Source organism: Orbicella faveolata, unplaced genomic scaffold, assembly GCF_042242905.1.
Source record: "Orbicella faveolata isolate gen_17 unplaced genomic scaffold, um_ofav_v1 contig_15, whole genome shotgun sequence".
In the NCBI taxonomy this organism is placed as follows: Eukaryota; Metazoa; Cnidaria; class Anthozoa; order Scleractinia; family Merulinidae; genus Orbicella; species Orbicella faveolata.
The window spans coordinates 8200001-8211627 of record NW_028301542.1 but is presented as its reverse complement, the minus strand read 5'-3'; the positions used below and the strand labels follow the sequence as shown (position 1 = coordinate 8211627).

The 11627-nt window shown below is 38.3% G+C and overlaps 1 protein-coding gene across 1 annotated transcript; it reads left to right on the top strand.

Moving 5' to 3' along the window:
* The first annotated feature begins 1209 nt into the window (after window positions 1-1209).
* On the top strand, window positions 1210-9449 carry LOC149113396 (GFP-like fluorescent chromoprotein cFP484). Its single transcript, XM_089288465.1, has 6 exons — window positions 1210-1226; window positions 1319-1427; window positions 1538-1638; window positions 7292-7510; window positions 8389-8598; window positions 9020-9449. Exons 1-6 carry the CDS (start codon window positions 1210-1212, stop codon window positions 9159-9161), a joined length of 798 nt encoding a protein of 265 aa, XP_089144591.1. The 3' UTR covers window positions 9162-9449.
* Window positions 9450-11627: the final 2178 nt, after the last annotated feature.

The following is an 11627-nucleotide window of genomic DNA, read 5'->3' as shown; positions in this document are numbered from 1 at the left end:
AACGGCAAAAAAAAAAAAAAAAAAAAAAAAAAAAAAAAAAAAAATAGAAAGGAAAATACGAGATTACCTACAAGATCTGTACGGCATTCCGGAACTGACAACGCCTGAATACAGCTAGACAATAGACGATTACCTAACACGACGTGAAAAAACTAATTTACATTTAAAACTGTACGAGAAAGTTCGCAAAAATTAGCCTGTAACAACAAAGACAAAAACAAAAAAGAAAAGGAGACCAAAAACGGAAAAATTTTAATTCTCGTGGTTACAAAAGTAATTCCATTAATGTTTGCATCATTGCACTTGTTAGTCGATGCCCCAAGGTGATGTTCATTTCTTAAACTCATTAATTATTCATGTCGTTGTTACCCAACCAAAACGCCTCATTCTGGTAAGGTGGATGATCGAGTTTAGAAAACCAATAAAAAACGATATGAAAACCGCACGTGCTTGGAAACGATTTCAAACCCGCGTGTAAAATGTTTCTTAATCTGCATATTCATAGAGCAAGACCAACACATGAAGATGAACAACTTTATTTAATCACACAGAGTTACAATACACTTTAAAGCAAGCTTATTTACTGCTGACATTGAATGTAACGGTACAGTTGTTAAAGTCCCCAAAACAGAAAGAGCTATTCTTTTCTAAATTAAATTCTCCCTCATTGATTGCTACCTTGTCTTTTGGTTCGGTCTCAACCTTGCTTATACACTTCGGCCCCTAAATGGCACTTACACGGGAAACAACTTTCTCCTCCGGTTTTTATATTGGGTAGACTTTGGAATAGCGCTGGTCACACAAGTTTCCTCTTCTTAAGCTAGTTTAGGAGGTCTAAATCTGTACTCTGCCATCTGCATTGCGAAGCAACGTGCTCGCTCAGAAGTCACAAACAGTTAGGTAACGACGTGGCATTGAATGCAAATAAAATAATATCACAGACCAGCAAGCAGCAAGTAGGTGACACGTTCACATTCCAAGCCTCAAATAAAACATATTTAAATTCAGAAAACTTATTGTAATGATAATTTCTACAAATTTTCTTTGTTGAAGAACTAATTTCAAAAACTTGTGCTTCGGGTTTCATCAGGTTTTAAAACGCTCGAAAACAATAAAACCAAATGTTTTGTCGCATTTGGAAATCGGTGACGAAGCCCGAAGCAGGAGTTTTTGAAAGAGTACGTGGACAACGAAAACGTGTGGCTTGGTATGATAGACATCAAAGGGTTGGTGTTTGTTACAATGAGTTGTTTTTTGTTACATTAGGGTTCCTGGCTTATAACTGATTCAATTTTGGGTGTGACATTCAGGTTTAAAGCAGCATCCTCAGTGCTGAGGTCTCATTCACCCTGGTGATTTGGAAGAGAGCAGATCGAGAACAACAAGAGCTGTATTACGCTAAAATCTTACTTGCGTCTACCATCATGGTAAGTGTTGCACGAGAAAAGGTTTCGTTTCATTTTGACTGATGAATTTACTCTACTGCTTATTTTGAACTGCTGGCTGATGTCAGATTTATCCCAATCTCTTTCCGCAGATTGTGATTAAAGCAGAAATGAAGATCAAACTGCGTATGGATGGTGCTGTAAACTGGCACAAGTTCGTGATTACAGGGGAAGGAAGTGGCCGGCCTTTCGAGTAAGTAAAAGTTTGCAAATGTTTAATCATTGTGGTCAGTTTTACGGCACCCTTGCTTCGAGCATTGCTTAGTATTTTTTTTTTCATATTCTTTTCCCATTGAACAAGATATCTAATACCGATAATACGTCCAAAGCCGTATTTTATTCCGTATATCGCAGCAGATACAGGGTTTATTTCTCTTTCCTTCGATTTTACGACCCTTACGGTTACCGTACACCTTCAGAGGTGTCTAAGTCCAAGCAATGTTGCGCGTCCAGTTTAAACTGTAGACACGTGAGCCCCTATTTCCAATTAATTAAAGCTCATAGAGCTGGCTATCAAACTATACCAAGAATTAAAATAAAAATTGAAATAAAAAGGAATTGTCGAATTTTTGGCGACCTGCAAATGTGAGCGCCCAAATCACCTTTTGAAAGCTACAAGGCGAAGCGAATCTTGTTTTTCGTTTATCTAATTTGTTCCTCAGTTTCTGGACCCAAAGCGCTAAAGAACGTGTGTGCGATTTGCCATATTTAATTTCCGTGAAAAGTTACAGAACATGTTCGAAATACCATGAAACAAGCATCGACCGCCCTTAGACCAGTTATGTTCTACGTCCAAATTTGAGACCAAACGAACAAATTCTCTTTGACTTGTAGCTTTTAAAAAGGACGCGAAAGGTTATTCGGACGCTCGCATTTAGAGGTCGAGAAAAATTCGACAATTCATTTTATCCCCAAATTCTTGCTATATTGTGATAGCCAGTTCTATAAGGTTTACTTTGATACAGGGGTTTAAAGTACCCACAGTTTCAACTGGACGCGCTATGGCAAGCCGTTTGTAGCAAAATTAAATCCTTGCAATATATGTTTAATCCTTTAAATAACGGTTTTATTTAAAGATAGAAAAAGGCATTCAATCCAATGGTAAATAAAATTTTTGGTTCAATTCAATCTTTTAATTTCCATGATTCAATCCAATACCTGGAATATTGATTCAATCCAATACCTAAAATATTGATTCAATCCAATACCTAAAATATTGATTCAATCCAATACCTGGAATATTGATTCAATCCAATACCTAAAATATTGATTCAATCCAATACCTGGAATATTGATTCAATCCAATACCTCGAATATTGGTGTAATCCAATACCTGAAATATTGATTCAATCCAATACCTGAAATATTGATTCAATCCAATACCTCAAATATTGATGCAATCTTCCTGGGCCGAGCGCGGCCAACAGGAACGAGAGTAACTGAGCACTAGAGAGCACTGAAAACATGGCGGGCGAAGGAGAACTAGAGTTAGAAGTTGAGTTTCCTAAGTTTCTTGCAGACATCTTGGATAAAACGGAAATAATTTTTGAGAACTTTGACTCAGAAGTTGGAATCATGGAAGACCATTTCTTAAAATTCCTGTTGAGGTGCTCGAGGAACTTTGAGGACTAGGATTCATCTGGACAACGATAACAAAGATGATTGGAGTTTGGAGATGGACAATTCACAGAAGATTGACAGAGTATGGCTGAGAAGATATGAGGGGTTTCAACAACTTACCTGATAAGGAACCGAAATCATTCAAGAGTATGGATATAATTTCATTGCAGGTTTCTTTAAGTCCATTGGGTTACGGGTTCAACGGAGAAGAATAAGAGAAAGGTTAGCAAAATTAGATCCCCAAAATACTGTCTTGAGATGGGGTGCGTAAATTCGCTTTGGCATCTGGATGGACATCACTCTCTGATCCGATGGAAAATATTAATTCGGCTGTATAGACGGATTTTCTCGGAGAATAATGTTTTTGAAATGTAGTGCCAGCAATAAAGCAGAAACAGTTCTTGAATTCTTTCTGGATGCCGTTAAGAGAGACGGAGAATTTTGGCCTTCGAGAGTACGAGTAGATCATGGTGTTGAAAACGTTGATGTGTGCGATACAATGGAGCAGGTTAGAAGAGAGGAGAGGGGCAGCTTCACTGCAGGGCCATCAACACAACCAACGAATTGAAAGATTGTGGAGGGATGTTTCCGTTGTGCTTCCCACTTGTACTTTTACACTTTTTGTAGTATGGAATTGTCAGGCATCCTGGACACTGATAATTCAGTGCATCTTTCCACCTTACACTTAGTTTTTCAACCAAGGATAAACCTTGCTCTTTGCCAGTTCACTGAAGCTTTCAACCACCAAAATGTAAGAACAGAAAAAAAAACTGGTTGCCATACCAAATGTGGCTTAATCATATGATGCAGCCTGAAAACCCCGTTTCAAATGGAAAGTCATATGATTTTGAATACTATGGTGATGATCCTGATGGTCCAACTCCATTGGACAGTGATAAGAATGTTGTAGTTGAAGAAATTGACCTGGGACAACATGATTCATTGCAGTCATTTGTATTGGAAAGGCTAGATCCCTTAAGATAATCAAGTCAAATGGGAGTAGACATCTTCCAAGAGGCTCTAGAACTAGTGACAGTTGAACTTGGGCAACTGACAATTGCATAATACTACATGTGTGTGGGCTGGGTAAAGGAGATTATGGCCCTTAAAGTATTTTGGCAACTCAATTCACAACAGAAAACCTCACCCTGTATCAAGTAAATTATTTTCTCATCTTCCTTTTCATTGATATACAAAACTCAGAAACTGCTTGAATTACAGAATGCCTAACTTCTAGCAACACAACTAAACTGAAGAGAAATCAGGGCATTTGATAACTGCCATGTGCACTACTCTGCCTTGTAGATTTTTCAGGTGCTTATCAAAACAGATGTTAAAATGTGGCAAGGTTAATTTGTTATCTTATTTTCAAAAGTACCCAGGAGACAAGACTAACCTCTTGGTGCACTGGCGTAATGGCTACTAACAGGACTCATGTCACTAGCCAAAACTAACTTTGCACCAGCCAGCCTTTTTCATACACAGCTTCACTGACTTTTTTATAAGAGTGGTCAATCTTGGACATTTCTTGTTGCATCTAAAATGTTAATAATAATCACTAAGAAAATTTCACTCCCACAAACACGAATCCTGTTTTTCTTCAATATGCTTATGTTCAATCTCTGATGTATTTTTATCAGTGTTGCCATTTTCTTTTATCTCCCTTTAATAGTTAAATATTTATCATATGCTTATTAAGGCAATTATTTCCATGAAATTCACTCATAGTTTCCCTGTTTTCATTAGTTTCTATTCTCTTCAGTTTTACTTTGTCAGGATAATTCTCAATTTTGTCTTCATCCACTAGACCAGTACTCCATTCCATCATGATTGTCACAATGGCTAGTGAAAGTGCAAAATCTACTATTCAAAACTGAAATGTGTGGCTAGTTGGCAGTAGTGTTAGCCTTGAGCCCTGGGTACCTAATAATATTCACAACAAATTGGTGCCATGTTTGTAATAGAATATCAAGGAAAACATCGTTTTTAGGAAAGAAGTACCACATGTGGGTTAAATAATGCAAAACATGAGACAACAACATTGAAAAACTTAAAACACATCCAAAATGTTCAATGATTGCTGTCTTGTAAAATGTAAAGGTTCTTATTTCAAAAATAACTTAAAGCCAGGTTTACACAAGCAGTTTTTGTGAGAAACATGTTTGACTGTGCACACGGCACAGCAAAAATTTTGTTTACAGTTCAAAGTTTAGTGTGCCAGTAATGATTGGACAGCAGAAATATGCACAATACCAAAGACCAATGTGGTAGCAAAATTTGCCACAGTTTATGTTATTTGCCACAAAAAGCTAGCACACACAGCTTTTAATAAACAAATATGTTTGTCTCATAAAAATTGGTTAACTTACATCTACAAAAGCGGCAGTAATAGAATCTAAATTTTCCGTGTCCCTTGTGTCTCGGTTGTAGCAACGTCTCATTTACCTAAGCAGACTAATGGTTTGATCAAGAACTTCGGCGTGCGCTTCTGCAACTTCTGAGTCAAAGTTCTCAAAAATTATTTCCGTTTTATCCAAGATGTCTGCAAGAAACTTAGGAAACTCAACTTCTAAATCTAGTTCTCCTTCGCCCGCCATGTTTTCAGTGCTCTCTAGTGCTCAGTTACTCTCGTTCCTGTTGGCCGCGCTCGGCCCAGGAAGATTGCATCAATATTTGAGGTATTGGATTGAATCAATATTTCAGGTATTGGATTGAATCAATATTTCAGGTATTGGATTACACCAATATTCGAGGTATTGGATTGAATCAATATTCCAGGTATTGGATTGAATCAATATTTTAGGTATTGGATTGAATCAATATTCCAGGTATTGGATTGAATCAATATTCCAGGTATTGGATTGAATCAATATTTCAGGTATTGGATTGAATCAATATTCCAGGTATTGGATTGAATCAATATTTTAGGTATTGGATTGAATCAATATTCCAGGTATTGGATTGAATCGTGAAAATTAAAAGATTGAATTGAACCAAAAATTTTATTTACCATTGGATTGAATGCCTTTTTCTATCTTTAAATAAAACCGTTATTTAAAGGATTAAACATATATTGCAAGGATTAAATTTTGCTACAAACGGCTTGCCATAACGCGCTGTATCGTTTGGACGCGAGACACCGCTTAAGTTTCTTCAAAGGTAAACGAACGAAGATAGCGAGAAAGTCTACATGAAGACTTTCAAAAATTAATTCTCATCCTTGCCTCGAAATCGAAACCTAAAATCTACCTGCCTTTGCTCTATGTTACAAGGATTGTGGGGCTAAAAGGCTCCACTTGCTATGTATTTCTTAGCCATTCATCATTTACCTGAAAAAAACCTTTCATTACTTTGGTTTTTGTCAGATTGAAAACATCCTCTGTGATGCGACCAGACCGTTAAGTGTCTCTTTATTTAACGTTTCCATACCTAGTTTATCAAGTAATTCCCGCCTTGTTTCTGACTTGCTTTCATTTCCCCTGTTTCTCTTTCTTTGCCACATAGAAAAGTTGGTCGTCGCCTCATTTGTGTCAAAGTATAAGCACTGTAAAAGTGCGCACTATTCAAAAGAGCGAGCAACCAATTAACTCAGTCAAAAGGAACCTACTGTAATGTTTGCGTATAGATAATAGAGCCAAATGGTAATGAAACCTGGAAAAAGTTCTTTGTTTTATGTTTTTGTTGGCTATTTTGGGGGTTGACCCCGCACAAAACCTGGCAATATACAAAAGGCGGTTATGTGTGCTCACCCAACTAACCAAGAGAAGCATTGCGATTGTAGTGTAATTTATACATAATCAATGAGCATTAAATGAAAGATGGGCAGGGTCAAGGACCTTTCAACATACATTTTAGCCAGTTTTTTTGTTTCTTTGATGTTTGCCGACCCTCCTAACCATTTCCCTCTATTCAAGTTTCTATAGTTTGGTGGTGTAAAAGAAAGCCACCAAATATTTACCAGGAAAACAATCATATGGTTCTGAAAGTTTGAGGTCAGACTGTCATAGTCAAAAGCAAATATTCACTTGTTTAATGAGGGCTTTATCTACTAACAGAATGCTGTTGATGAGAATTTTAGAACTATTTTTCGATTGCCATTAATCAGGCAAAGCAGATAAGTGTATCTGGCGTCATTATCCAAGGACTTTGTAACACAGAAAAAAAATATGCACTGCATATGAACAGTTCCTTTTTTTTACGCTTTTGGTTTCTTGTTTGTGTTTTAGGGGAAAACAGACTATGAACCTGACAGTCATAGACGGCGGACCTCTGCCTTTCGCTTTCGACAACTTGACAACAGTATTCGATTACGGCAACAGGGTATTCGCCAAATACTCAGAAGACATCCCAGACTATTTCAAGCAGTCGTTTCCTGAGGGGTTTTCTTGGGAACGAAGCATGACTTACGAAGACGGGGGCATTTGCATCGCCACAAATGACATCAAGTAAGATGTAGAGCTGATGGCTCTCGCTAAGAAGATTTATAGGAAATTTATATGAAGCAACACAAAAAATTAATACGTGACACTTCCGTCGGAGAATTGCCATGAAAATTGTTATCCCAAGTCAGAGTATTCTGAAATTCTATCTACAAATCTTCGAAGCGATTGCGGTTTATTTAGTTCAGCTTTGCATTCCCTGTGGAATGAGTATGCTTCATCAACTGATGTTTACAAGGTCGTGGAAACGTCTTCCAGAGTTAAAAACATGAAGAAGTTTGCACGATAAATACGCAATACATCTAAACAACTTATATGATAAAATCGCAAGAAAAATTAAAGGTCATTTCATTAACATACTACTACTCTTCAATATCTACTCCTCTTCTCTTCAGTTCAAAACTGGCGCCAATATCCTTGTTTGACGTCACTAGCCCCAGTTTCCGTTGCCTTAGGTCGTGTACTTAGTGATCCCGACTTAATTCATAAAAAAAGTCTGTTTTAACCAACAACACAACTGCTTGCGGCAATTTGTTCCATGTAATATAAGATTATCCCGATAAAAATATATTTGGGGTTATATAAACTTTAAGGCATTTTTCCAAAATGGTTCTCTCTGTGTATCATAAAAGGGAAGAAGAAAAAAATCGCCACTGGTTTTGTCTGGTATCATGTATTAAATTACATTGCTAACTATGCCTGTAAATGACAAAGTCTTCCTTTTATCTTTACATGGTAACACTGACTATCTTTTATTTCTTTTTCATCAGAATGAAGAAAGATGTCGACAACTGTGACTGTTTAATTGAATGTTTTCTTGTTTATTTTCTTAAGTGGTCATGGTAGCATTACTGAGTATATATGCCTGACCTTTCTTCCATCAGAATGGAAGGCGACTGCTTTTCCTATGAAATTCGATTTGATGGGGTCAACTTTCCTGCCAATAGTCCAGTTATGCAGAAGAAGACCGTGAAATGGGAGCCATGCACTGAGGAAATGTATGTGCGTGATGGAGTGCTTAAAGGTGATCTTAACATGGCTCTGTTGCTTGACGAAGGTGGCCATTTCCGATGTGACTTGAAAACTACTTACAAGTAAGTTTTTCTTTTTGATTACGCGTTTAAGATATTGATGACTTACAATAAGGAGACATGAATAAGTTCATCAAGACATGAATAAGTTTTAGTGGTCACTGTTACAGTGGAATCAGTGACCTTAGCTCCGACTTCTAGATTAGAGATGCCCCATGTGGGGATTGTTGTTAAACACTCCAAAAATATCTGAACTGCAAACACAAGATCCAGTTAGTTATCCAGCGAACAACCTTACCTAGGAGGAGATATCTTTTTTTTTTTATTTATTTATTTTTTTTTATCAGGATAGTAAACTTCGGAAGCTGGCAACGATCAGGCTACGGTAGTAGTTTGCACATTTAAAACAGTATTCTATTTTTTATATGCTGATGCACTCGACCCAGTGTCACTAATTCGAGTTCCTTTACTTTTTTGCATGCAGAGCTAAGAAGGTTGTCCAGATACCAGACTATCACTTTGTGAATCACCGACTTGAGATAACATGGCATGACGAGGATTACAACAATGTTAAGCTGTCTGAGCATGCAGAAGCTCATTCTGGGCTGCCAAGGCAGGCCAAATAAAGGCTTGACGAAAAGCCAAAACGGCAAAGAGTACAAGAAAGTATATATAAATATATATTTTTCAATTGAAAGACATTCCACTCGGAATTAGTATTTGATACTTTCAATTCAAGGATTTATTTTGGGATTTGCTAGGCACTAGCTTTATTGTTAAATTAAGTTAAAGACGGTTTAACATTTTTTCGGTATTACAACATAGGCATAGACGTCTTAAAACACAGTAGTGGTCGAGTACAAGTAAGAAAACTGTGGTGAGAATAAACTTGTAGTCGAAGCTAGTTTTTGTCGAGTTTTCTTGTCATAGAGTAGTGGTTTTGGAAAGATTTTGAATTTTTCCTTCCCCTTCGTCGCACCTTAATTTTTTGGTTTAAAACGGTCAAGTACAACAGGAATGGTGCAAGATTTAAAACGGGAATCACACACTCTTTCCTTTCTTTCTTTCTTTTTTAGACTTGGAAAATATTATTTTCCTAGTTGTAGTGGTGAAGCGATTTCACTCCATCACTCCTTCTTCACTGGGTCACTTCCTCTTAGACATTTGAAACCCCAGGGGGGGGGGGGGAGGGGAACTCGAATACGAAAAGGTCAGGGATGCTCTTCGGAAAATTTGAGTTTTACTCCTAATGGAGACTAATATGGGAGTTGCTCGAGCTTCATAAGACCCCTAAAAGATACCACTTAAAACGAAATAGGTTCGATTACTAGCCACTGTTCAAAAAAGTATCTCTCGCGCACTCTCTCGACCCGACTCGCGTACTCGAGAGATCAGCGGATATCAAGCCTAAAACCAGAAATTAAATGAGAGCGTTTCTTTTAATTATTACTTCTTCGAATGCACCCTAAAGGTTACTTTGACAGCTAAAGATGGTGACGTTTCGTCGTCAACACCCTAACTGAGACCAGAATCCTTGATTTGTGCCCCAGACGACGAGCATCCCCAACCTTTTCATATAGGAGTTCTCGTCCCCCGGGTTTCGAACATCCGCTGTTTAGGCCGTTTTACGGTCGCTTGCACTGTGTCAAGATAGGTATTCTTTGAATTTCTGACGCAAGTACCCAATATCTGACCGCAGAAATACTCTACATTCAATAAACTTTCTCACGAACGTTTTTATAACTAGAAGCTACCTGTAATTATATAAATAGCTCATACAGGTTTAACCATACTCGATTGCCGAAAAAGAAGACATTTAAAGTCACAAAATTGATGAGCTGTATGAATTTTCCAACGATTCAAGCCGTGATTAAGTGTTTTAGACGATCGACAGTCAAGAGAATAAAAGAGAATCCGAACGACCTGTTCCGCTGTTTATTTATACGATATTGTAAATAAATAAATAAATACAGTCAATTAAATACGGACATGGCGAAATGAGGAACAAATAGTTGATAAGCTTAAATACGTATAGCAGAAATGACGAGGAAAAGGTTGTTGTTATTCATCGTGGTAGATGCAATAATAAGGTGTATTATCGTTTGTTTCACAAGTCACTTGAGATGTAGATCGCGACGTTTCGACTGCTTACTGCTAGTTTTCTTCAGGCGACGAGGTCGACTGATTGCACGGTATCATTTATATGACAAAGGTCGGCTGTGATTGGTGCATTTCGATCCTCCTATTGTTCCATTGTTCCGGCGAGTAGCTGTTCCCTCAGTGGTCCGTTGTTGTACCGTTCTCCTGTTGTTGTGTTTCTTGATCGTGGGTATCCATGCTTCAGGAATTTCAATTCCACTATCCCTGTTGATGTTACTAGTGTAAAGTCTTATGTGGATAGCGTCCTTTCCTTCCATGTACCAGTGAGGATCTCGATCAATAAACTTGACCTCATTCCATATAGGATAGTGGCCGGTCTCGTGGGTGTGTTCAGAAACGGCGGAGGTCTGGGTACGGGCGAGTCGTATATCCCTGTCGTGTTCTTTGATCCTCTCCTGCATAGATCTCCCTGTTTCCCCGATGTAGACGGAGTGGACATATCAGAGGCGGTTTATAATAAGATCAGACCCCGACACAAACAACCACCTGGGATCTATGGTTTGTCGAAGATCCACAAGGCCGACACACCGCTTAGGCCAATTGTGTCGTGTGTCAACACCTTTGCATACGACCTGTCTGCTTTCTTGGCTAACGTATTATCTCCTCTTGCAGGTAACTCGAACTTTACAGTGAAGAACTCAACTGACTTCGCCTCCACCATCGCCAGTGAAGAGATCCAGGACCACGAGATAATGGTGTCTTTCGACGTAGAGTCACTGTTTACCAACGTACCAATCGAGGGCGCCGTACAAGTCGCGCTACAAAAAATGGAGAACGACGCAGGCCTGGCTAACCGCACGACACTTACACCAGTTCAAATCGCGGACCTCTTGGATTTCGTATTAAGATTTACGTACTTCCAGTACAACGGATCGATTTACGAACAACGAGACGGCGCAGCCATGGGGAGCCCTGTATCCGCGGTTATTGCT